Consider the following 26,191-nt stretch of genomic DNA (forward strand, 5'->3'; position numbering starts at 1 on the left):
AATGAGCCAAGAGTTAATTCTTCAAAAGGTTTTAATGTACTTCTTCATGAGGTTGTACAGTAAGGCCGATATTATATACATGTAGAAAGTATCTGTTTCCCCAGTTAATGATCATGTACTGAATACTGGAAATTTGCAATTGCAATATTAAAATAAAAAGTGTCTACAGGACTGTCACACAAACGGTACCATTCTCAACCCACTTAATATTAATTAATTCAATTAATGGCACCTCCAGAAGGCTCAATACTTGCTTTCCCACAACCCACCTCAGCACCAGCACAGCTAAAGTTCCCTCTACTGTTCTTCATATTACACTTTTGTTATGTCTCAGAAAGCAACTTATATTAATGATTCCAGGGTAAAAGGACAGCTTCTTCTTCTAGCTTGAAATACCCAATGCAGCAGTTTAATTTAACTGAAATGGTCTAGCCAACAATAGCACTAGTAACTGAAAGCCATGTGTAATGTCTTTATTTTTTTGTATTTAATTTAAATTGGATTATGGACCAATAGTTAAAGTGTTAAAGACAACCAAGAGCTCACCCCCTAATTCTGATATCCTAAAAGGTTAATGTATCAACTGGTATGCTGCTAACAATTGCAGTCATGCATTAGCGAAATATACTGTACGTCGACTAGAGCTGCACTTTTCAAAATCGCAATATGAACTAGTGCAATATCCAAATCGCAGGGGGGCACAATATTTGTTAAAGGCAATATATTATGTGTCATACTATTCTAAAATAAAGTATTGTGGTGCTGCAGACATCCCGGCCTACAAATCATATCCTACAGACTAAAGAAAATATCTTTGTTTGGTACAGATCCTCACAAAAAAGTCGCTCTTCAATCATTTATTTTTATTTTTCAATGAAAATGAGAATAATGATACAAAAATGATCATTCCCCTCCAATATCATGAATCATATTGCAATCGCAATATCTGTCCAAATAATCACAATTAGATATTTTCCTGATTTCGTGCAGCCCTAACGTCGACAAGGAAAAAAAAAAAAAAAAAAAAGAGCTACATGATGCAGTACAATATATCGGCATGCAATAAACCTGAGATCCCAGTGAACATAATTCCATCAAATAGCTTTGTAGCCCCAGTCAGTGGCTTTCCTTTCACCTAGAGGCACTCTCTGGCTCCTGGCTCAGATATACAGCAGCCATCACTACCTCCAACAACCTATGCCCACAAATATCTTATTGAAACAGTGGTCTTAAAGTGGATCCTCACCTACAGAATGACTTCGTAGCTTACGTCAGTTATTAGCACCAGTATTAAGGTTGTGTTGTCGTGTGTTCGGCTGTTTCAGGATCCCAACTGGTACAGAGCAAGAAACACAGTGGGCAGAGAGGGCACCATCCCGGCTAACTATGTCCAGAAAAGGGAAGGAGTCAAGTCGGGAGGGAAGCTCAGTCTTATGCCGTAAGTATCAGAGGGGTAATGAAGGAGAAACCCTGTGTGTGTGTGTGGGTGTGTGGGTGTGTGGGTGTGTGGGTGTGTGGGTGTGTGGGTGTGTGTGGGTGTGTGGGTGTGTGGGTGTGGGTGTTTTCTTGGATGTCTCATGTATTCATTTAGAAACATACATGTATACACACACACACTCAAGCATTATGTTTGAAATATAAATAGTACACGGTTATTGTGTTCACACATTAACAACGGTTTGCCATTTGTTCAGATAACTGTAGAATGTTAACAGTATTTTGAAAAGAACGTTCTAGGAAAGCAATGATACGTAATGCCAAAGTAAATACGACGACATGCAGCAGTAATCAAAAAAAAAAATGTAGCCCTAGTTTTGAGTCTTGTACAGCTTTGCCACATGTGCTCTCTTTCCTTTTTTTAAGTGTGTGAACAAGTTGTCGTACCCCCGGTCACTTCTGTTCCCCGCAGCGAGGGAAAATGTAGTGTTGATTTCAAAAGTCAGGCAAAGCATCAAAAGATGGAAATTCCCTCTGTTGCAGTCTTTTGGTTTGTACTGTGTCTTCTCTTGTCTGTGTCTGACTACCACAGAGGTCAGGACCAGCTGTGCACTACATTTGAATCGGGCTCTTTGAAATGAAAAAGAGGAAAACATAATGCGAGGCATATGCAAATGAAGCGAGACAGGAAAGCCGAGAGCATACAGGCTACCGCAGTATCGTCACATACAGTAACTATCAGATCAGTCATCTGAAGGCTGACAAAGCTTTTGTGTACATCCTTCAAATGATAACATACAAGTATTCAAACTTCACAGATTAGTAAAAGGAGTTTTTCATTTCAGTGTTTCAGAGATGTGAGAAAATGTCAAATTATAACAAGGGGATAGTCACCATCACCATCAATTCTATTGAAATGAATATAGCAGCATTTGTAAAGTCAGACCCAATCTTTAAACATATTTATTTAAGCGTGTCCAAACTTTTGACTGGTATTGTATATCGGCGTTTCTAGTGTTGTGCTTTTACAGAACAGTCTGTGTTGTTTTTGATCGCCCCTCTTGTTTTCCTAAAAGACACGTGCATCTTGAGAATATTTGGGGCTGTCTTGTGTGACTAAGATGACCCATCCTTGCATTATAATCCCAGGATGAAGTCCATATACCCTAAAGCATTTTAGACAAGGATCCCTTAACTGAAAGAGAGATGGAGCAGGGACCACCTACTACATGTATTGTATTAAATGTAGTTGCATATTAAACTGGGCCTACAATAACATGTAGGGTGGCCTAGAGCCTTTATGCATACTGTTTTGCATAAAATACTAAGCTGTTAAAATAGCCTAATAATTGTTGGCATGATTTTTTATAAATCATGTTTTAATGTTAAACATGTGGAACAGTGAATCCTTAGGATGAACTGTATATTTGGATGGCCTTAGTGACTACCTTATCTATAGGCCACTAAGCAGTGGGGATTTATATCTGCTAATAATATGTTGGATGGCCCCCCTGCAATGACTCCGAGGACCCCCTGTTGAAGATCACTGCCCTAAAGGGAGTGTGCTCTCTAGGGTTGGGTACCGTTTGGATTTTTACGATTCCGATGCCAAACCGGTACTTTTAAAACGATTCCGATTCCTAACCGATTCCTAAACCGTTTCTTGAAAAACTGAAAAATGACATCAAAGAAAGGCTCTTTTATGGAGTTTTTTTTAAAATTGAAAATTATTTAAATTTCACAATATATTAACGTTTTAAAGTACTTAAATATATAATAAGTAAACCTAAGTCACCTAATAATAATAATACTAATGTATACTTTATTAATCCCGCAAGGGGAAATTACAATACCTAACACATAACTACAATAATTTAAGAAATAACAGTTACACTATTAACAAGTAAGAACTAAATAAATGTTGCTGAGTTGGTATGCCAACCAGTTTCAAACTTTAGCAGTTCTTTTGCAGAAAAATGACCATATTTTCCTTCTCTGGTGAGATACTACACCTCTCCTGACTTATGGCATGTCCTGCACAGGAGAAAACTCTCTCAGGTGGTGTCCAAGAGGCCTGTACACACAGGTATGAGTTTGAAAGGGCAGACAATACCACCCGGCTACAGGGTCTTGTCCTGAACGATAGACTAGCAGAGCGTAATATGTTTACTAGCGATCACGTGCAGTGAATGGTTAATATGCCTTTACGTCCGTTTTGGTGAGCCCAGAGGGAAAATATGCCATTTAAAAAGTAGCCTACATTTACGATAGCTAGCGGTAGACTACAAAGAAAGTGTGATATTTTTATGTCCGTTTCGGAGCGTGTACAAAAAGCCGTCTATCAGCTGTGATTGTAGAGTGCACGTCGGGGGAATAGCGCGGACACGCGCTTCACACCGCGAGTCGCAAGCGGGCACGTGCGCCACTCGGCGTAAAAGGGAGAAAGAAAAAAGAATCTGCCGCTGTCTGGAGCGACAGAGGGAAAATATTTTAGTCAGAACCGAAATTTGCGTTCTAATCCGGTCCGAATACTACCGTTTGCGTAGGAACCGGTTCCATAGTGGAAAAACAGAGATCAGTCATAAGCATGTTAGTCTTTAGTTCAACTGTGCTTATAGAGTTGATGGTATGCCGCTGTAACATCCTGTTGGTACTGCAGGAAACATTTAAATAGACTTTGTCTCACTTCATCAACTGCTGCTGAAAGCGTTAACCTCTCCTTTTACCACCACTCATTCTACATGTCGGCACCAGTTTGAACATGGTCATAGGGTCACCCAACTCTGGCATGTTGCAGTCTGTGTGGTCTGAAGAGGCCCAGCAGTAACTTTAAATTAGCCTTGTGCAGCTATGAGGGCTTTGCAAACACACAACAACAATAGCATGAGCTGCTAAACTCCAATGCTAGCTCCTACTTTGCTGTAGCTCTGGTTATTTTTTAACTTTTTATCTCATAAATGTTTTTCTTTAATGAGAAAGAGCACAAAGGATATTAACTGTTGATTGCCGCCATCAGTCAACTCATTTCCATTTTCACATTCATTTTACTTTGATTTCACTTAATGGAATGAACAGACACCCAAACATTTTGCATGGTTACTCTTGCTGCCCTCATGTCCCTTCTGCTGCCCTTGACATCACTGCATAGTTAAGTGTTTTTTTTTTTTCCAAAACGCTCAAGCCATCAGAAGCCGTCGGTCTGGAGCCCACAGGGACTTGTTGATTTAGATGTGAATCACTAACAGATGTCTCAGAGAAGACCTCTCCCTCTCTTCTGGGTTACATAAGGGTTCAGCTGTGGTCCTCTGTCCCCATTCGCGCCCTGACTGATTGATACTCAGCAGTAGATGCAGTCCTCGCCTTACTTGCATCTAACAGCTTGTTCTCTCTGCTGCCACCATGTGGCCGCCACTTATAACAACACCTACCCTAAAGAAAGGTAGTGTGTTCGACCCTGCTGCCCTACTTCCTCCTTCCCTGTTGTTGTTCCAACAAGTTGATTACCACATGTTTATGTCTTTAAAAAAAGAAATCGGTATGACGTTATGGATGAAAACTGCAGTTTATTGCTGCGGACAGAAGAGCGTGTGTGTCCACCGAAGGGCTATGTGTGTCTCTGGGCCGTCCACGCTCGGCGCCTGCTCTCGGATTAGTGGGAGTTAAGGAGCTGCTGTCCATCGGAGAAGCTGCCTGCACTGATCTAATCAACTCAACCCGTATTAAGCTGCTTTGCCACAAGGGCCTCTGTTGTCTTAGTAGGAGGAGGGAGTGACAGAGGCAGCCACGGGAAAGCAGGCTAAATCAATTATAGCCGTTGATTACCACCTCTTCACCAGCCAAGATGGATAGAGAGAGCCTGTAGGCTGCTACTGTTTGCAGCTAATATGACCTTTCACACAAGGAGTGACATAAATCGATGGGATACGGTAGGACCCCGGGTGTGTATACAGGCAGAAGATAAGTGATATCCAAATCCTTACAATTCTGTCATAGTCTCAACTGTATTTTATTGGAAAATCTAAGATACTTTACACTAAGGCTGGGCAATATATTGATATATCGATATCGTGATATTAGAGTAGATAGCGTCTTAGATTTTGGATATCGTAATATGAAAATAAGTGTTGTCTTTTCCTGGTTTTAAATGTTGAATTACAGTAAAGTGATGTAAATTTCTGAATTTATCAGACTGTTCTAGCTGTTCTTTTGTTTGCATTTAACCAGAAAGTCATTATATCCACATTATTGATGATTATTTATCTAAAATGTGAAGATATTTGATTAAAGCACCAATTGTCAACGCTACAATATCGTCACAATATCGACATCAAGGTATTTGGTCAAGAATATCGTGATATCTGATTATGGCCCAGCCCTACTTTACACTTGAACATTTGCAGATCACAGGTTACAATCACTTTTCTGTTTAATACCCATACCAATAAACCCAACGACAGGGAAGATTATTTATGTGCATAGAAGATTTGTAAAGAGCAGCGGATGACAAAATCCTGGTTATGATCAGGTTTTTGGAGTATCCCAGATATGTGCATTACACATGTAAACACTTTATCCTAGTTTCTGACTATTCTCAGCCATGTTTGCTGGTGCGTCCTCAATGCAAGATACAAAGCAGTTGGTCTGTAATATAAAAAATATGATTAATGATGATCAACTCGCTGAAAGGGAAAGTCTGATTTGGCAATGCAGGTTGTGAAATTTGTTGTCGTTGTAGTTTTCCATCACCGGTGTTCAGATATAGAAGCATCAAGCAGATTAATAAATGCAGCGGCGTTCAGACACCCAGGAAACAAACTGTGTTCATGTTTGAAGTAACTCAATACATAAGAGGCTGAAATGTTAAGGAATCAGGACAACTGCAAGCAGACCATCAGAAGCAGGGGCATAGAGCCAGCAAAGCAAGAGCTTTATTTGTTCTCAGAACACGTTAAAGCCAGCACAACTCTGAACAGCTTTTTTATCCCTGCCTGAGTTAAAAATAAAGTAATTCATAGTCAGTTCATCTCTTGGTCCCAGACCTCAGCCAGGAGTGGGTGACTTAGTTCTATCCTACCCACCACCTCGTCTGACCACTCATTGCATTTTCCTGTTATTGACTCTACCTTAGTGTGTGTGTGTGTGTGTGTGTGTGTGTGTCATGTTTCCTGTTGTTTGGGTTCATGTACTTTCTCACTACTGACTCCTGGAGTCGAGACGACCCCACCCCTGCTCCGCCCGAGCCCAACTGACTGCAAGTGCTGCTGCTGGCTTCCCATTACCGGCACACTTTTTTTTTTCTTCACTTCTCATTTCAGAGGAGGGCTGTGGGCCGTGATACATGGAAGTGGATCCTTCTGTCGGTTTGAAGTTGCAAACGAGCAAAGCAGGCGTAGTGAAAAATGACTTGTGATCTGGTGTAGGAAGGAACTGTAGAAGGATTTAGGCCTATTTGGTGTTGTTAGCACTGACATAGAGCAGATGAGGATTTCAGTTCTTTTCCACATGTGGTATCTCTGTACATGGATCAGACTCGTCTTTTAATAGACAACAATTGTTACATCAACTTGTGTGTGTGTGTGTGTCTGTGTGTGTCTGTGTGTGTCTGTGTGTGTCTGTGTCTGTGTGGGCATGCAAACATTACATGTCAGTTTTGGAATCTCAAACAATCTCCTGACCAGTTTTTCTCTTTCTTTCCCTAATCTTTCCTCACTTTCTTTGTCCCTGTCATATTTTGATGTCTGATTCACTGTCTCCTCCTTCTTAACTCTTTCTCCTTTCACTTTTTCTACCCCTTCATTTATTGTTCTCCTTCACACTGTCTCTCCATTGTCGTTCCTTATTTTTCCCCCTCGTCTTGTCATTGATTTTCTGCCCGTCTTCCCTCCTCGTAGATGGTTTCATGGGAAGATAACTCGGGAGCAGGCCGAGCGGCTCCTCTACCCTCCAGAGACGGGCTTGTTCCTGGTGAGGGAGAGCACCAACTATCCCGGCGATTACACCCTGTGCGTCAGCTGCGACGGCAAGGTGGAGCATTACCGCATCATCTACCACAACGGCAAGCTCACCATTGACGAGGAGGAGTACTTTGAGAACCTCATGCAGCTGGTTGAGGTGAGGGACAGCGGAGAACATTGCTGCCATTTCCTATTTATTTTTGTTTTCATCACATAATACCCTTTATACCTAGCCTGACATGGTCATACTCGGACCTTGAATGTTGTGGGTGGGGCTAAGTTCGGCTGGCATCCAGGCTACTTTATACCCTTAATACACTTGGCTTTCTGTCTGGCAGATGAAAAGGATAATTGGCCACTTATTATCAGTGCCAATAGGTTGGTTTGTCTTTAAACTTACAAATAGTGAGGACTGAAAGTGTTCCGCTGAAACAAGAGCGTGTAAAGAGAGTTATTTGTAAGGAAATGAAACCTTTGACCACTGACATTCAAAATGTCCAAATATTGCATCCTCCTCATAACTTAGTCCCTGGAGACCTCTGAGTCAAATAGTTTTACCAGCACATATTTTGGACTGTTTTGGCTCCACAATGTGAATGTCATATATGTGTGTTAGGGCTGCACGATTTAGAAAATGTCACGATTCGATATCGATTTTTAGGCTCAAGATTCGATTCAAAATCGATTTTCGATTCAAAAACGATTCACAGTATGTAAATGTAGTTACTTTTCCTATGTGATTGCAGTAGAAACACAACAAATTAATTGTAGTTTGATATTACTTTATATGTCTTCATACAAAAATAAAAACTTTTGCAACTAAAAACTGCAAAGTGCCAAGCTTTGGCCAGCTTTCAAATACATTTAATTTAAGTACAAAATCAAACTGTTTGCGCCGACTAAACTACTTTTGCTGCACTCGTTCTTCTTTTGATTATAAAAAGTGCCCAGGCGTCAGTGTGAATTCGACACAGCGGCATCTATGGGAATGGCGAGCTAAACTCATTTCAGGACAATAGTATACACGCCATTACAAAACGGAGAAGAAAAAAAAATATATGAATCGATTTTGTATCGGTAGAGCTTGAATCGCGAATTTTTTGCACACCCCTAATGTATGTAACACTCGCCTGCTCTAACAAAGGTGGGGATGCAATTCTAAAAAGTGGCGATCAGATCTTAAATGTATTGAAAAGGTCCTAAAAAAGGTCTTAAAATGTATTAAATTTAACTTCAGGATTCCTGCAAATACCCTGTACCTGTAGATACCTCCCCCAAAAGTTATGTCATCAACTTTGCATTGTTTCTCACTTTGTTTCAGGTAGTGTTTATGTTGTCAAAATGATCTCTTGGATCACTTCTCGTTGTCAATCGGACAGTGTAGTGAAGCCATTAAGGTCTGTTTTATAAGTCCATATCTGCCAATTTCTGTATATATGTATGATCTTATGAGATTTGGAATCCATCTTACAACTTTATGTCAGTATTTAGTAGAGGTGGGAATCACCAGAGGCCTCACGATACGATATCATCACGATACTTGCCTGATATTGCGATTTTTTCCAACTTCAAATTTTTCCCCAATTTCAAATGATGTCCCCTAAAGGAAACTTTGTAAACATCTGTTTTATCTAAAAAGATAAATTTCTCAGTTTGTTCATCTCACTTCAATTTTATTTCTGCAAAATGGGATTGTCAAGCAGACAACCTGACAAACACATATATATAATAATAGATTGATACTTGGCGTCTGTGTATCGATACAGTATTGCCACGGAAAATATCACGATACTATGCTGTATTTTTTTTTTTTTCCCCCCACCCCTAGTATTTAGTGAAATTAGTGAAATTTGATTGATCAATCATGATTACATAACTCTGTGAACCCAAGACCCACACACACGCACATTCTGCATCCCCATGGCGTTTCTCTAAAAATCTGACTCGAGTACATGTTCTCATTCTTCGAAAAGCTGTCTGATCCTCTCCCTCCCTGCCTGTTATCTGAAAGCCGGTTCAATAAAAGGACATAGTGTGGAGAGGGGAAGACAGGAGGCAAGATGGCAGAGGGTAGGAGAGAGAAAGAGAGAGGTCTTTCATCCTCTCGGATAAAGAGAAGAGCTGGATTGGCGGCTATCACACTTTTAATTGGACCTCATCTCTTTGCCTCGCGGGGCGTTGGAAGCGGACGACAGGAATGTGCCAGCTGGCGCTGGGACCATCTACATCCCCAGTGCATTCTTGTTATCAGCCACCCACAATCTAGCTATCTCTCTATCCTTCTCTCACTCTCTTGTTCACACCCTCCAGGCTTGGTTCTGCCTCCACTTCCTTTCTCCACCTCCCTCCCTCCTTCTCTCTCTATCTCTTTGTGTTTCCTCTTGTATACCTGGCATATTGATTTCTTTCCTCCTCTCTTTGTTTTCCATCTCAAACTCTTCATCTGCCTTCCCTCCATACGTTTCTCTCTCTCTCTCAATCTCACTATGTCTTTATCCTCTCCACTGTCTGCATTCCCCTGTGTCTTCTCTTTCTCTCTATAATAGGCTATGAGAGGATGCCTAACATTCTTGTGTGTTTATCCGGCTTGCTCACTGTTTCCCTCCTCTGCCTGCCCTGCTCTTATTGGCCTGGCACAGCAGACTTCACACACACACACACACACACACACACACACACACACACACACACACACACACGCATATATACATCTTTCTGTCAATCACACCATCCACAGTGATGGTATGTATGTCAATCACATGTATGCTGTACTGCTGAAGTGAAACAAAGATGGCTCCATGTGTTATTGACCAGGGTGTAACGGCCCGTTTTGTATTTTTACTCTGTGATTACTCCCTTCTGCGTTAATTACATATGGGAAGATCTTGATTTATCCAGCACCATTGTGCACTAAAAATGCATTTCCATGCAATAAAGACTGAATTTAAGTAATTGTAATGTGTTAAACAACTACAGAGTTTTTCAAGATATCGAAATCACTGCACATGTCACAAATGACACAGCTACATAACTGAAGAAAATCCAAATGTGTGTTATTGTATAAACATGTATAGAGAGGGTGGTTGTGGCTGTATATGTGAGCGTCAGTGCTGAATAATGTAGGGGAGTGGACCCCTCCTTCACCATGCTGCCCCCTTGTGGTTGCCACAGTAACTTACACTCCTTGGTCAATTCGCCATGCTGCAGTTGTATAACATTGTTTTGGTTGTCCATGGGGTAGCTCCTTCTTTTGCTCTATTAAGTTAGTGGTCACACAGAGGTTTGATGACCCATGTTTGTTAGCAAGACACTGATTCACAGTTTGTCTTACACATTTGAATTTCACCAAAATGGGACATCTGCATTGATAATGCCAGTGTCTATCCTTAATTTCATAATAATGAGCAGATATTGACAAGTTGTTTGGTTGGCTGTGTATCTGGGGGTCCAAGATCAGATGCATTGACCTCTCTCACACCCACACACTCCTCCTCCTCCTCCTCTTCCTGCTGCTGGTTCCCACAATAACCTTCACAGCTCCCAGCAGGGTAGCTTCTTTAGAGCCGTCTTCAGATGCCTGACACATACTGTCAGTCTTCAGCAGAGGTTCATTCATTCCAAAAGACTGATCCTGTCACCTCAGTCGATGTATGATTGCAGTGCAGATGCAGTGGGTTTCAGTGAATTGCGTTTATTCTGTTCATGGTTGTGTATAATAAAAATTAGCTTTCTATGATTATCTAAACCATCCTTATCCGATGAGGTAATTGCCAAACTCTTCACATAAATTGAAAGAACTTAACCACTGCCAAATTGTTAGGGTGCATGGGCTTGATGTCATTATAAATTATGTTATACGTTTTCCTTTTTATTTTTAAATGTGTCCATCAAACCCTTATTCAGCTCATTAGAGGAGCACAGTGCTTAAATAAGCGGTGCTTCTGCAGTGGCACCTCAGTTTGTTGATGCTGTCATTTCTTCAACAACACATCCTCGCCTCCTCCGATGGTGGAATATACCTCCTGTTCCAGTCAAAGCAGTAGAAGTAGCCCCGAAACTTCAGTCAAACAGCTTATCTCATACCCTCTTCCCTTACACATGCTCATATACTGTGTCCATTCTACTTATCGCCTCTTATTTTATTTTCTTCTTTTGTACGGAAATGAGGCAGGGATTCCCTCAAGACAACCATCCTCCTCTTTAGCATTGATGCAAAGCATTGGTGAAGGCAAACACCACTGTTATCCCATACATATTAAATTGACGGAGCCCCCCTGCATATCAACTCTTAGCCGGAATCTTCTTTTCATCCCCACCTTCATGTTCCTCTGTAGAGCATTGTTGGAAACATCAGCCTCACTTTTGTTTTGCATATCAAAAGCTTGTACACAGATTCACCAATCAGATTTCATCTTTGAAAATCAGTCCTTGATCATACAACTATGTCTAAGATGGGAGAGTGAGAATGAACTATTACAGTACATACTGACGACTGTTAAACATTAGATTTATGAAAAGTCAGAATGAAAAATAGCAGCCTGGATTTTTATTGTAATTTCTAACACTTGCATAATGACGTTTGTCTTTACATTTTGAAAATGCATTTCATTCTCTCTGACTCTGTCCCCAGCATTACACCAAAGATGCCGATGGCCTTTGCACCCGGCTGATTAAACCCAAGTTGATGGAGGGAACAGTGGCAGCACAGGACGAGTTCTCCAGGAGTAAGGACACACTGAGCTCATTACACTGCTCTACAGGGACACTGGCACCAATGCACACGGGGACATCATTGTGTTTATATACTGTCACGTTAACCTCCCAAGCATACAGTCTGTGGCACATGCACAGTGTGCAGACAAAGCCAGCATCGCCTACAAGAACCCGCTATCATCCTCGTCCTAATAGCATTAATCAACAGAGGGTAATTAATCTCTGTGTGTCTGGGGACGACTGCTTGGCTTCACCAGTTCCCGAGGTCAATCGGCGTCTTCCTCCACCTCTATCACACTTCATTCCTCTTCATGTACCCATCTGACCCGGATCAAGGCTGATTTATGCTTTTGCGTTAAATCAACCCCTTGGGTGCGTACGTAGGTACGTGGAGTAGAGCTGTAATCGGGCTTTAAAAGTAAGGCCCGAACAGAATTCGGCCCGAGCCCGACGAGAACATTTTGATTGACAGCTTTTTAAAAGCCCAAACTCGTTTACAGCCCGACATTATTCAAAGGTGCACACGCACACAGCTCTTTTGCCTTTTGTCAAGAATGAGTCATTTATACATTTTTTAACACATGCTTTCTTTGCCGGTGCAACCAAAACGTAATCACCAGAGGCCAGCCTCCGTTCCACCTCCTCAGCATCCATTTTTGCGCTAATTGAAACGCATCACCTGACTGCTCATTTACTGCGCAAGCCCGAGCCCGTGTAAAATGATAGAAATTAAGACCGTCGGATTCGGGCAAAGATCTTCAGTGGAGATATCGACCATACGTCAGACCCTACGCTGTAGCCTGACGTGCACCTCTGAAAAAATTTAACTAAACTTAGTGGCCAACGCATGTAGTGGCGAAGCACGTCGCTCAGCTATGTCTTGGTAGCGTTGCATTTCCCCCTACTCATTTCTGGGTTCTCCTTCTCCATAAACAACATGAAATCAAGGAGAGGGTTAACTTTTCCATCTACAGCTTTCCGACTACGGTCAGAAAGCACAGGGGAGATACTTTGTTTCTTCCACTACGCCTCTAGAGTCGGTGCTCGCTCCGAAGCTAATCTCTGTCACTCTCTCACTCGTTCTACCACACACTCCCCACTCACACACACACATGCCGGCCCTTCTATTCTCTTAAAGAGATCGACACACACACACACCAACGCACAAGTATAAACATTAGGCCACTTACGTAGGCTGCGTTGAAAGCTCTGGGTGGAGCCTCCGCACAACCATAAAACAGCTTTCACTCTTACACCAGAGAACTGGAAAATGGTAAATGTTCGAATAAATCAGCACTTTTTTACTAAGAACAGATAAATCATTTAGAAAGAAGAACTCTTATTCTGACCAAAAGATACATGTGAAACTCGCTAATGAAAATGTAATGTTTTCTAAATAGTACAGTAGTTCTGGTTCTTTGATGTAAACATTTTACAAAATTGTATAAATGTGCTGTGGTGACAATAAATACAATATTAGGGTTTTTGTTAATGCATGCTTTTCCCTGAGTGTTTTACATTTATGTTATTGGACCTATAGCATGATTGAAGAAGAAGACATACTTTCTTAATCCTGCAAGGGGAGATTCCCTTTTTTTTGCTCTGTTGTTAGTTATTACACACATTACACACAGGCCTGAAATACACACACGTGCCCAGGACCTATACGTGCACAAATGGAGAGTTGTCAGAGTAGTTGCCTGTGAAGTCTGCTAAGTGTTCTCTGTCCTCTCTTGGCAGGTGGCTGGGCCTTGAGCAGAAAAGAGCTGAAGCTCCTTCAGACCATTGGCAAAGGGGAGTTTGGAGGTGAGGGATTAATTTCACAAGGATCTCTGCATCATTGAATTTCAAACATCAGAGCCATAATAACTTGAGACTAAGATCGCCTAAAACTTTGCCCTGCCTTTGTCCGCGTCAGATGTGATGGTAGGAGACTACAGAGGGACCAAGGTAGCGGTCAAGTGCATCAAAAATGACGCCACAGCGCAGGCTTTCATCGCAGAGGCCTCTGTCATGACGTAAGATCCTCCAACTTTTGCTTTTTGTGTGTACGCACACAGGCACACCTTTCTCTTTTGCTTTCTATCACAGGTTACTTTTTCATTATTTTTTGGGATGTGGACAGGCAGGAGTCCACAAGTTCATGTTTCCAGCACACTAACACTTGATTTTGTTTCTGCTTCTGTATTGCTTTGTACAGGCAACTGAGGCACAACAACCTGGTGCAGTTGCTGGGGGTAATTGTGGAGGAGAGGGGCAGTCTCTACATTGTCACAGAGTACATGGCAAAGGTTTGTTACAAGCCTTAACATGTTGAAAAAAAAACATGTATTATTATATTATAATAGTATTGGAAATACCGGTACGCACATATTTTTAAACTTTCTATTTGGTTTGTTTAATCCGCAAAACAAACAGCATTCCACATGTTAATTAGTGAGAGGTCAGATATACTGGAAGGTGGATTTGGTCACAGCCAGGCTAGCTGTTTCCCCCTGTTTCCAGTCTTTATGCTAAGCTAACTGACTGCTGGCAGTAGCTTTAAATTTACTGTACAGATATGAGAGTAGTAGCAACCTTGTCATCTAACTTTCAGCCAGAGTGTATTTCCCAAAAAAATGTGGAACTATTCCTTTTAATGTGACATGTGGAACCTAAAGTAGACATTACTACAATTTAAGTTAATAATAATAATAATAACCTAAATAGCAAATGAATAACAATGATTCATGTAAATACCAAAAGGCTTGACAAGACACTCCCATCCAGCTTTTAGCAACCTCAAAGTTTGAATTTGTAAATTGACATGCTCTAAAAAAGTTAAACATAGTTGTAACACAGTGTGTTCCCATGTAGCTCAGTTGAAGATACACCAACACTTTGTTTTTGACTGGAACCATCCATGCTTAAAATGTCCTCCTCCTCTGAACACAGGGCAGCCTAGTGGACTACCTGCGCTCCCGAGGACGGACCGTGCTCGGTGGAGACTGCTTACTCAAGTTCTCACTGTGAGTCCTCTTCATCTCTTTTCAAGTACATTTGTAGAAAATGCAAATGTTTGATCAGCCCAGCTCAAGGTCTAGAGCTAAACTGCTGCTCTTTAACTGTCAGGTTTTCAATAGAGTTTCAGAAGAACAGTTTCACGCTCTTGACTGGGAACATAAAAGAACCCTTTGTTTACACAAGCAACCATCATGCAGTTTGCCTTGATTAACGGCTGCTTTATCTGCAAGTCAAGTGTCTTAAGTATTCATTTACTTAACAGTCATTTAGCTGATGTAACCAGCACAACTTAAAATGAGTGCAACCATTACGTAAGTGTAAACACTCAGATCAGTGGGCATAAATGCAAGCATCCAAGTATTTCATGATCGAATGAACATGTTATGGCCCTGACGCACCAACCTGATAATCGGCCGTCGGATAGTCTAGCGAGGTCAGTGACTCGAGTCGATTTATGTGTGTTGTAGGAGCTGTCGGCCTTCATTTTGGCCGACCCGACTTGCTGGGTCGGAGGGTGGGCAGTCGGACTTACTAACCCGGAAATAGCAAGCGGGATGAGTGACAAATGCCTCTCAAAGTCTGACGAAAATCTTTTAAACTGACCTTTGTCGATCTGAAATGAAGACAGATTCAGCAACTGCATGGCCTATTTCTTGCTTAAAATGTTTTCAGAAACACGTTTCAGTGAACTATTTTCGTAAAATACGAGATTGTATTTCGAACAAGACGCCATTACTATCGGCCGGAGAAGCCAGACCCACGTGACGCGTTGTCATTTCCGGTTTTAATTTTTTGTGTTAGGTCGCATACGCGCAGAACGTACGCTCAAGGTGGCGTCGCTTCGGTGTGTTCCAAGGCACTTTTTGGACCAACTCGGGGAGCAGACTGATCAGTCCGACTGCCTTTTCTGCCGACGGTCAGCCGTCCGGTTGGTGTGTCAGGGGCTTTCGAGATGTGCGATGGGATTAGATTTTAACTGCGTGAACTTTAAACAAGTAAAGGAGGAAGATGTTGAGATATTTCCTGTCTTTTCTCCTCCACTTTCACCATCTTTTTTTTTTTCATTAATTACATTTGCACTGCAGTTGTCATACGTCATCTGGCAGGTCTTTTTTTTAATTTTTTTTTATTAAGGAGTAGATGCACACCTATGCGTTGTTATTCTCTCAATCATCATCTCTCCTGTCTGCCTGTATCACCCAGTGATGTGTGCGAGGCCATGGAGTACCTGGAGGCCAACAACTTTGTCCACAGAGACCTGGCAGCTCGTAACGTGCTGGTGTCTGACGACAACATCGCCAAGGTCAGCGACTTCGGCCTCACCAAGGAGGCCTCCTCCATACAGGACACTGCCAAGCTGCCCGTCAAATGGACCTCCCCCGAAGCACTAAGAGAGAAGGTGAGAGATGACAAGGGGTCGGACGGGTAGCAGACCTGAGCTAATGTGCTGTTGCTTTTCAGCTGCTTCACTTACATTTAATTTGAGTATCAGCGTAAGTAAGTTGTTGGACCACTCTTAAGCAGGGATGATAACTATATATATATTTTTTTTTTAAATTTGATACCAAAGTTGACACTGCTCTGACATCACATTTAGCAAGAAGCCGACAATCTGTACATGACCCGCAGGGCTCCAGACTAACTTTTTTCACTAGGAGCACAGTGGCCCCCAACTGAAAATTTTAGGGGCGCAACCAGAAAATTTAGGGGCACACACCGTAAATCAACATGCTAACCAAATATTCACATTTCTACTAATTTCCACTGTATTACTAATAAATACTTTGATAATAGATGCAGAAATTACAATGTGCTGTTTCAAATTCAGTGTCACTTTTGAAGATGCAACATAGGTTAACTGACAGCACCATCGTTGTCATGAAAAACAAAAAATATATATATACCAGCTCTAGTCTACAATTACAATGAATTCAACTTAAAATTAAACATGCATTGTTTAGGCTACTACTGAACCAATATTGGTACCGATACCTGAAATTTGGTTCCGTTACCCAACGGTACCTTTTTTTTGGTACTTTCCCTCTATAATTACAAAACCGTTATTTCAGTTGTAAAAATTATTGTCAAACCTATTTATCCTATGTACTTAGAACATTGTTATTTTATTAATTAAACAAAATCCTCCTCCCCCCAAAACCGTCCCTACAACCTATTAAATTGAATAATTATTCATTTCTTACTCACTGTAACTTTTAGTCTTGTATTTGTATATTCTTTTTTAGCCTGTTTTATTTTCATGACCGTTTTTAATTGCTCTTTAATGTTTCATGTAAAGCACTTTGAATTGCCTTGTTGCTGAAAGGTGCTGTAGAAATAAAGTTGCCTTGCCTTACAACCTCAGCCTGTCAGTCAGTCACCAGGGCCCAGAAACCACTGTTGTGCCTGCTTAGGAAGTGTAAAAGTCAACAGCACCGCGACCGCTTTCGGCTCTCCATTAATATCATATCGCAGCAAACGCTGTCTGCGTGAATTTTTGAAAAACTGTAACCACACTTGAAACCACTTCATCGGCATTTCCGTGACTCACTGTGACTTCAACAAAACTGCAGAGCCGACGTAGTTTGCACCGTCCGCAGCTATGCGTGTGTGTGTGTGTTTGTGTCAGAGCTCCGCTCTCTGTCAATTTTCAGAGAGGACAGATAAGCTTGAGCTTACGCGCTCTCAGGTACCGAAATTTCGACGTTTAACGTGTAAAAAAGGGGGCAAATTTACTGGTCGCACACTCTCAAATTTTGGTCGCAAAATGCGACCATTTGGTCGCAGTCTGGAGCCCTGACCCGTACAACAGGTCTGGATTACTTGTGAATTTCCTTTATATCTAAGAGAACATTCTAAGCACGAAAACAATTGGCGGATGCAACAAATTCTCGTAAATCATTCCTACGTGCCAATTAAGACCAAATGTGTTCGTCCAGGAGGTTCTTGCATGAGGCCCAATGTGTTTATAGAAAAGCTTTAACAGCTTTTATCTAATGTTTAGCTCCTGTTTTGTTTACCAGTTGAGATGGATTGGAATCCCATTCAGGACTTGGTTTGATAGCAGCAGCAGTTTGACTAAGAGACAGCCTGCTGCTCCTTATTCTCCACTTAAAATCTTTCAAATCTGGATGTGCACATGCTGTTTGGAGCCTACATGCTGATTCAACTCACTGAACACATTTGGTGTTACTTTTGTGTTTGTCGTACTATTCATGTTTCCGTACTTGAACTCCTGAAATAGTAATAACAAACCAAGACTCACTCCCTGAATGCCTTTATTTAATGTCTGAATTTGGGCTCCTTTTTTTTCCCCGACAGAGGTTTTCTACCAAGTCAGATGTCTGGAGTTATGGAATCCTACTTTGGGAGATCTACTCCTTTGGGCGCGTGCCTTACCCTAGAATTGTAAGTACCTGAGCACCAGACTTCTGTGGCTCCCTGAGGTCTGAGGTATACCAGCAGGTGGCAGGCTTCATCGCTGGGACCAGTGTTTATTTTTTTGTTGTACAGAATTAGTGAGATGTCTTGTACCTTCAGTGCTGACCTCAAAATAATTAGATTTGTGCCATTAGACTGCTGGAGCAGGTGATGAAAATGTGTACTGTATTATGAATGTAATTATTCCTACATGCTTCACCAGTAGTTACATATTTAGTAATTTGATGTTGTGAAGAATAACCTTTCCCTGGGATGTCGTGGTGGCAGTTGAGTCCCGTTGTCAGTTGCATAAGCTGAATATCAATCATCATGCAGAGAGTCCATGTCAACATCACTCTGTCTCTTGTCTCTCAGCCGTTGAAAGAGGTCGTGCCCCGGGTAGAGAAGGGATACAAGATGGACGCCCCGGACGGCTGCCCGCCCGTGGTGTACGACCTGATGAAGCAGTGCTGGACCCTGGACTCTGTTGTGCGGCCCTCCTTCCGCATGCTGAGGGAGAAGCTGCAGCATATCAGAGCCAAGGAGCTCTACCTGTGAAGAGGAGGCCCAGAGGGGGGTGACAGGGGGAGAGGAGGGGGTCGAGACACAGCCCAGCACAGCTGTAAAGTGGGGGGAGGAGGAGGAGGAGGAGGAGGAGAAGAAGAAGAAGAAGAGGGACCACAGCATCTTCCTCCTGCCTGCCTAGCCTGTTGACCTGTGAGACTGCCATACTGTGCCCCCTCCCCCAGCCGCCCTCTGCTTCCATACAAGGACTGTTTTCCTGTTTGTGTTGTATAGCTTTTGCCGGACACTTTCCTCTTCTCTTGATGGGCCACTGCTCTTTCCTCCTTCTATACCTGCCGCTGCTCACTCACTCTCTCTCTGTCTCTCTATCTCTGTCTCTCTATCTCCTTCTCTCTCTCTGTCTCTCTCCTCTCTTGGTCCAAGTTTCTCCTCTTCCTACTTGGAAGATCCTTTTTCTTATTTTTTTCCTCCCCTCCTCCTCTCCTGAACATGACATTAACTGGAGGGGAGGCTGGCCTTTTCCTCCACGTTTGTCAGGTGCTCTTTCTTCTTCTTCTACCCCCTCCCCCTCCATCATTCCCAGATCTCTGTATCACCTTGTGGCTCTGCATGAATTCAGCCCAGCTCTCTGTCATTCCATCCTTCCTTCCTTCCCTCCCCTCGGTGTGGTGTCAGGTGTGGGGCCTTCGCTCTGTGCTAAAGTGCCTCCAGTCTTCAGAGCTCCAGACTTCCCTCCAGCACGTCTTTCAACTGGACTGTTGTAGTTTTGATTTTTTTTATTACTTTTTTAAGAAATCTTTTTTTATTGCTTTCTTTTTTTTCAGGGAGGTTATCAAACCGTTTTTTGTTTTTTTTTCTAGTGCCGTCTCTTCCACCTCCACCTCCACCATCACCCCATCAGACTGGGATTTTTTTTTTTCACGTGTCCCTGAAGAGAGCGTGAACAGGAAGAGAGGATTTGGGGGCCAGTATCATGTTCGTCCTCAAACCAATACAGTCAAAGAAGTGGATGGGGGGGGGGAGGGGGGCAGGACAATAACAGGAGTCGGGGGAAAGGCAGTTCACAAACATGGTTGATTCATCATACATGGGCTTGTTTTTATATCAAAATATATTTAAAGGATTAAAAAAAAAAAAAAAAAAAAACAAGAAAAAACTGACTTTGGCAGAGAATAAAAAAGGAGGACTTTCAGAAGCCGGGAGTCCTTTGGCGTTGGAATGTTCAGCGTGTCTATGGACGCTGGGGTCGGGGTGGTGCATGCTGTGTGAGAGGCCTTGGGTTCAACTGTCAGTGCTTTCAATGTTCATTGTTTTATTATGCTATCATGATTATGAATAAATCATTCCATCTGAACAGTGTGGGAACACCTGCATCATTGTGTGTGTGTGTGTGTGTGTGTGTGTGTGTGTGTTCTTGTTCTTGTTAAACTATATTCGTGGGGTCCAAAAACCGGGAATACAGTGTACTTATGGGGTTCGGACAGCTTTGTGGGGCCAAAATGCTGGACCCCACAACTTTAACGGGCTGTTTGAGGGTTAAGACTTGGTTTTAAGATTAGGGTTAGAATTAGGTTATGGTTAGGGTGAGGGTAAGGGTTAAGGTTAGGCATTTAGTTGTAATGGTTAAGGTTAGGGTAAGGGGCTAGGGAATGCATTATGTCAATGACGGGTCTCCACAAAGATAGGAAACGCTGTGTGTGTGTGTGTGTGTGTGTGTGTGTGTGTGTGTGTGTGTGTGTTCCGAATGCACAGTGCCCTAGGGTTTAACACACTGGATTTTCAAATAACATATTATATCCCCTTAAGTATTAGATTTTCTTGGCCCATCCACGTTTGAAAATGGAGACCATAAGAACACTTCAAACTACAACATGGTTTGCAGCCTTTTCGAGATCAGAATGGATGGAATGCAAATGCTAGAGGATAGGTTCACAGTTTGTTTTTTTAAAAATAATAATCACATGCCCATATGTACATGAAATCGTTTTTGGTCGCTGTAATCATTTCTCCTGTTCATTCTCGCCATGCAGAGATTCCTTACCAATGTGATCCTAATGGAAAAAATTGGGAGGGAGGACAAAATCTACAGTCCTGGTTTGAGGGAATTTGAACAAACATTTAATTTTGAATGCAGTTTTGCACCAAGCAAGAATTGTAGATTTCCCCCCCTTTGGGGTTTGAGATGTCTGTCATTACACCTATTTTCTCAACAGGTTTTCTCTTATTTATAAAACGCTGACTAGTTTTTAGCGTCCCTGTCCCCTTGAATCACATCAAACAGCCTGAAAAGAGAAAACTAACTATTCAGCAGCACTTCATGAACAATCTGTGAAGAGGATCACAAGACAAAGTGACTGTGAACTGATGCTCTAAAGAAGTGCGTCTCGCCTGTCTCAAAGCCCAATCTCTTTACAGATGTGCAGCTAAAAATAAATCCTCCTGTGACGATCTTTTGATAGCAGAAGTGCCATTAACAGGTGGTGGAGTGTGAATGAGTGTTGGTGTTATGTCAGCTGAGCAGTTCACAGTGGTTAACATGATGCTGGATTCAACTGTCTGTGCCCTGTGTGCTCTGCTCTTTGGAGGGTGTCCACTCGCCCCCAGTGTAACTTACAGGGTGGGATGAGAGCGGAAATCTTTTAGTCTCGCTGAATTTGTGTTGTGCTTCCACTTTAACTCATTCAAATGTCATTTGTCATTTCTTACTTTGCCCAAACCCTGCATCTTCTGCTGCTGCAGCAAACAAGTGTTTGTGGACGGGAATTCATGTGATTCCTAGGAATCTTAATGACCGTGACAGGGCGGTAACAATGGGCTGGTTACGTAAGCAAGGCAGTTTGTGCTCATGGCCAAGGCTGTGATGCTGTCAGGACCTATCACGCCAGCTCCAATTTGCCATCCTGCTACGGCCGCACGAGACGGGCCTGCCGCAGAGGTCCCTTCTCTTCCCCCTCCACACTCAGCTTGTCTCCTCGGCTCACTGGCAAAAAGTACAGCTCATTAGCCGATTGGGGGAACATTTTTGGATGTCGCCTGACTGCCAGAAATCACCACCGGGAGGCATAGTATAGTCTGAGTTCCCAAGGGAGCTGAAAAGGAGCAACACAGAGCTTCTATCTTGGATTGAATTGCATTTGTGAAGGAGTTACTCAAGTGTCAGGCATTCGATTTTGGAGAGGTGCACATTCTAGTAGAGGGGTCAAAGGTCAGGCCAGCTGCATCATTTATTGACATAATGCCTTGTTCAAGGACGCTTTGTCAAAGCTGGACAGACACAATCTTATCATTCTCTCTCGCCTCCAGACCATCTGACACCAAGCCCTTCATATATTATATCCATAGTATAGTAAACCCTTGTCATTTTATATAATATGTTGAATTATAATGATACATTTTAAAATGTAAAGCCCAACTAGAGCTATCACTGATGAGAGCTTGTGGTGACAGGAGTGAGAGTTAACACACAGCTCTCACGTCTGGATGCCTTGGTCTTTCGTTCGCACTTAAGTAATCCTGACAACCGCACGGCTCCGTGTTCTTAGTAGGCAAAAGCAGGAGGGTTGATGTGTTAATCAGCTTTCGATAAGTTATGGATCTGTGCAACTGACTGTGGCCAGGCAGCACACTTGACAGCAACAAATTAGCTCCTGAATTAATCTGATTACGCCAACACAATGTTTTTTTGGGTGAGCCCAAGGAAGATGCTGAGGGCTGCACATGTTTTTGTGGAGTTGGCATGTGCATTGTTGTCCTGTGTGTGAAGCCGGACCTGACACATTTACATGTATGACAGAATGAGGGTGAGGTAGGAGGGTGTCAGGTCATGTTTGTTTATTTATTTATTTTTTATTTTTTTTGCTTTCAGCCAGCCTTGGCTTCATGTGCTGTTGCTGGGTTACATGATGGCAGATTTCTTGAAGCCACATGACTCACCAGAAAGACACACAAATCTGTGTGCTGTCTCGGGCCCGGATCACACAGCATTAACAGTTAATTCACCGTCATACTGTAGCTTTTGCAGCACAACCCTGTTTTATATTTGCACAGATGAACCACTTCCATCTGGAAAATAACCAGTAAAACCAGTCAGTTATGGCGCTTTTCCATTACATGGTACCAGCTTGACTCGCCTCGACTCTACTCGCCTTTTTTGGTTTTCCATTACGAAAAAAAGTACCTGGTACCTGCTAACAGGTACTTTTTTTAGTACCTCCTCAGTCGAGGTTCCAAGCGAGCTGAGGCGAGCCGAAAAGGTGACGTGAAAGCGACAGACGGGGGTGTCCTGAACAAACCCGCTATTTGTAACAGTTTAGCCAGCTGTTTTTTTTGCTGCCTCCAGCTTAATTTGAAACAAAATGTGTCTTCTGGCAACACACACCTTCCACGTTCTGTGTGTGCGTCGCGTTAGGTCACAGTAGTTTACTGCGGCACCGCTTGTTTACAGTTCTGCGGAGGCTCTGGCAGAGCTTTCGCCATAGCCTAACTACACACACACACAGCCGGCTCCACGCACAACCAGCGCACAACCAGCGCACAAGTATAAACATCAGGCAACTTTTACATAGGCTACGGCGAAAGCTCTGCGTGGAGCCTCCACAGAACTGTAAAACAAACTCAAGTGGCCTGATGTTTATACTTGTGCGCTGGTGTGTGCATCGATACGGCATAACGACCAGCCACGCTGAGGCGGTACTAAAATCTGCAATGGAAAACGGACGCACAGTGTGTCGAGGCGAGTCGAGCAGGTACCATGTAATGGAAAAACGCCATTACACTAGAGCAAGGGCACCTCAGTACATGATGACAGGAAGGAGTCATTTTGACACTTTACCAGGCTTCTAAGGCTTTTAACACCGGTATGTGAATTAGGGCTGAACGATTAATTGCATTTGCGATAATATCGCGATATGTTAAAACGCGATTTCCTAATCGCAAAGGCTGCGATTTGGTCACATGACTCGCGAGAGCAAATCAGTCTGCACTCCGCAGAGAAAGCATCAACTAGCACGCTAACGCTACGCCGTACCTTGAGCTGATTTCTGTCATTCAAACAACTCTGAGTTGTAGTTTAAAACTTTTACAGCCATTTTAATAAATTTAAGGGTTTTATTCGGGCTTGAGTCTATACATGCAGTTAATGGATACAGGCACACAGAACTGAAGGCTCGGTTGGCAACGATTAGCTCTGATTAGCGGTTAGCTCCGGTTAGCGGTTAGCTCCGTTATAAAGATATGAGTGGAGGAGCTGCCACTGAGAGGGGTAACAACCAGACTCTGATAAATGACGTTAGGGGAGCTTTCACAGCAGCGTGGCCGCGGTGTTTCAACAGTTTTATTAGTACAGTTAATCCCATGGCAAGAACACCAGCAACATGCTAACGTAACGATAGCCTCTCTGAGCAAGACGGCAGCACGCAACTTCACGAGGGGGAGGGGCTGGAGGCAGCTCCTCTGTGCACTGTAAAAAAATACACTGTTGTGTGTGTGTGTGTGTGTAGATATATAATGCATTTTTACTTATTTAACTGTCTAGTGTGTAATTGTGTGTTACTATAAATTATATTATTCTTTGTTGAATAATACAGAAGACAAAGAGCTTAAAAAAATAATCGAATATCGAATCGCAATCGCAATATTTGGGAAAAAAATCGCAATTAGATTATTTTCAAAAATCGTTCAGCCCTAATGTGAATCCATTATTAAACCACTTTTTTCACACTGAATACTAACATTGAATGTGTTTTTCTCAAGTGCACCACAACAGTAGATACTAGTTGAGGCGTGAGCGTTGTTCGCAAGAAAGGGAATAAGTGTGTGAGACAAAAATGTTAACCTATTCCTTTAAAGACAGGTTGGTGACACATTGCAGGGGAGAAAGTATGGATTCCCCTGAATTAGAATTAGTGACACTGAGTGGGTTGTTTTTACAGCTCCAGCACTGTCATTGAGTGAGTGTGGAAGGTTTCCGTTTCCAGCTCGTTTCAGTGACAAGGAGCGGGCGTCGAGCTGACGGGAGATGAAGGAAATTATATTGACATTATCAGGCCAATGTGCAGCTGGCTGTGTCAAATGTGCACCTCCTCAGTGACGGATCTTTTCATCACTTGGTCGCGTTTCTTTCTGTCCGTGCTCACCACTTTGCTGAACAACCTAAAAATATACAGTTTCCTGTCGCAATTAGCTATTTGGGGACTTTTGCGCAGACAGGGAGTTTAGCCTTTCAGACATGGGTGCCACTTTTTTTGTCCTTGTGTGGGGCACTGCATTCAGGCTCATGTGCTGTGCCACAGGGTTGTCGGTGGTTTGAGCAAGCTGAATCACTCCCCTGTTGGCCATGTGCAGCATATGGAGTTTATTGAACTGCATGCTCTATTTACTCTGATACAGCATCAGTTGTGTCTGCCACGTAAAGGTTGACGTCTTAACGTCACATTTGGATTTTCTCATTCTGAGCTGCACCGAGAGCTCGTGTATTCTTCATGTCTGTCTGCAGGAGGCATGACCTCGCAAACAGAGCTACTCATTAGCACAGCGCCGATCTATTGACTTGAAGACAGAAGGGAGCCCAACCTCGGACGTCACAGAGTCAGAGAGCGTCATCAGGACTGAAGACTGAAGGAATAGATCTTCAGCTATAAAGGCAAAATAAACTCATGGCTTATTCAGACATGTTTTAAATAAAAATGTCTATTTTAACACATACATTTTTTAATCCAACCCCTGACAGGATAGTTGATGATTACAAATTTCCAGTCTATCTTAAAATAATATCCACAAGCATATATGTGCATTGAAACAGTTTTTTGGCAGTTGTGATCATTTCTCCTCCCCATATAAGCTGTGAAGAAATTCCGTTCCTAACACAATTATTTGTCATAGATGGGCGACAAAAGTCAAAGTGCTAGTTAAAAAAATGTAAATCTATCCTTTATAACATTATCCAGAGATGGGGACTTGAGTCGCCCAACCTGTGACTTCAGACTTGACTCGAGCTTCGAGACTCGTCAACAACCTGTTTTCATGCAATTATTGCTTTTTAAATCTAAATTCATTCATGTATTTCTATTTTCTTTTATTGGCGCATATACGTTGGGGAAACGTATGAGGAGCCTCATGTCCCCTGCCCTTTGCCATAATGTGCA

At 42.5% G+C, this 26,191-nt stretch overlaps 1 protein-coding gene across 2 annotated transcripts in view; it reads left to right on the top strand.

The window, feature by feature from the left end:
• Positions 1 to 20,403, top strand: part of LOC116037544 (tyrosine-protein kinase CSK) — a 63,103-nt gene extending 42,700 nt beyond the window's left edge. For both annotated transcript variants that reach the window (XM_035999258.1, XM_035999259.1), the window contains exons 4-13: positions 1,326 to 1,438; positions 7,329 to 7,548; positions 12,022 to 12,115; positions 13,845 to 13,910; positions 14,023 to 14,122; positions 14,305 to 14,395; positions 15,039 to 15,112; positions 16,311 to 16,506; positions 18,426 to 18,512; positions 18,900 to 20,403. In XM_035999258.1, coding sequence (XP_035855151.1) covers positions 1,326 to 1,438; positions 7,329 to 7,548; positions 12,022 to 12,115; positions 13,845 to 13,910; positions 14,023 to 14,122; positions 14,305 to 14,395; positions 15,039 to 15,112; positions 16,311 to 16,506; positions 18,426 to 18,512; positions 18,900 to 19,082 — 1,224 coding nt within the window. In that variant the 3' untranslated portion in view covers positions 19,083 to 20,403. The remainder of the gene's footprint in view (positions 1 to 1,325; positions 1,439 to 7,328; positions 7,549 to 12,021; positions 12,116 to 13,844; positions 13,911 to 14,022; positions 14,123 to 14,304; positions 14,396 to 15,038; positions 15,113 to 16,310; positions 16,507 to 18,425; positions 18,513 to 18,899) is intronic.
• The last annotated feature ends 5,788 nt before the right edge of the window (positions 20,404 to 26,191 follow it).

This window comes from Sander lucioperca, chromosome 3, assembly GCF_008315115.2.
Source record: "Sander lucioperca isolate FBNREF2018 chromosome 3, SLUC_FBN_1.2, whole genome shotgun sequence".
Classification (NCBI taxonomy): Eukaryota; Metazoa; Chordata; class Actinopteri; order Perciformes; family Percidae; genus Sander; species Sander lucioperca.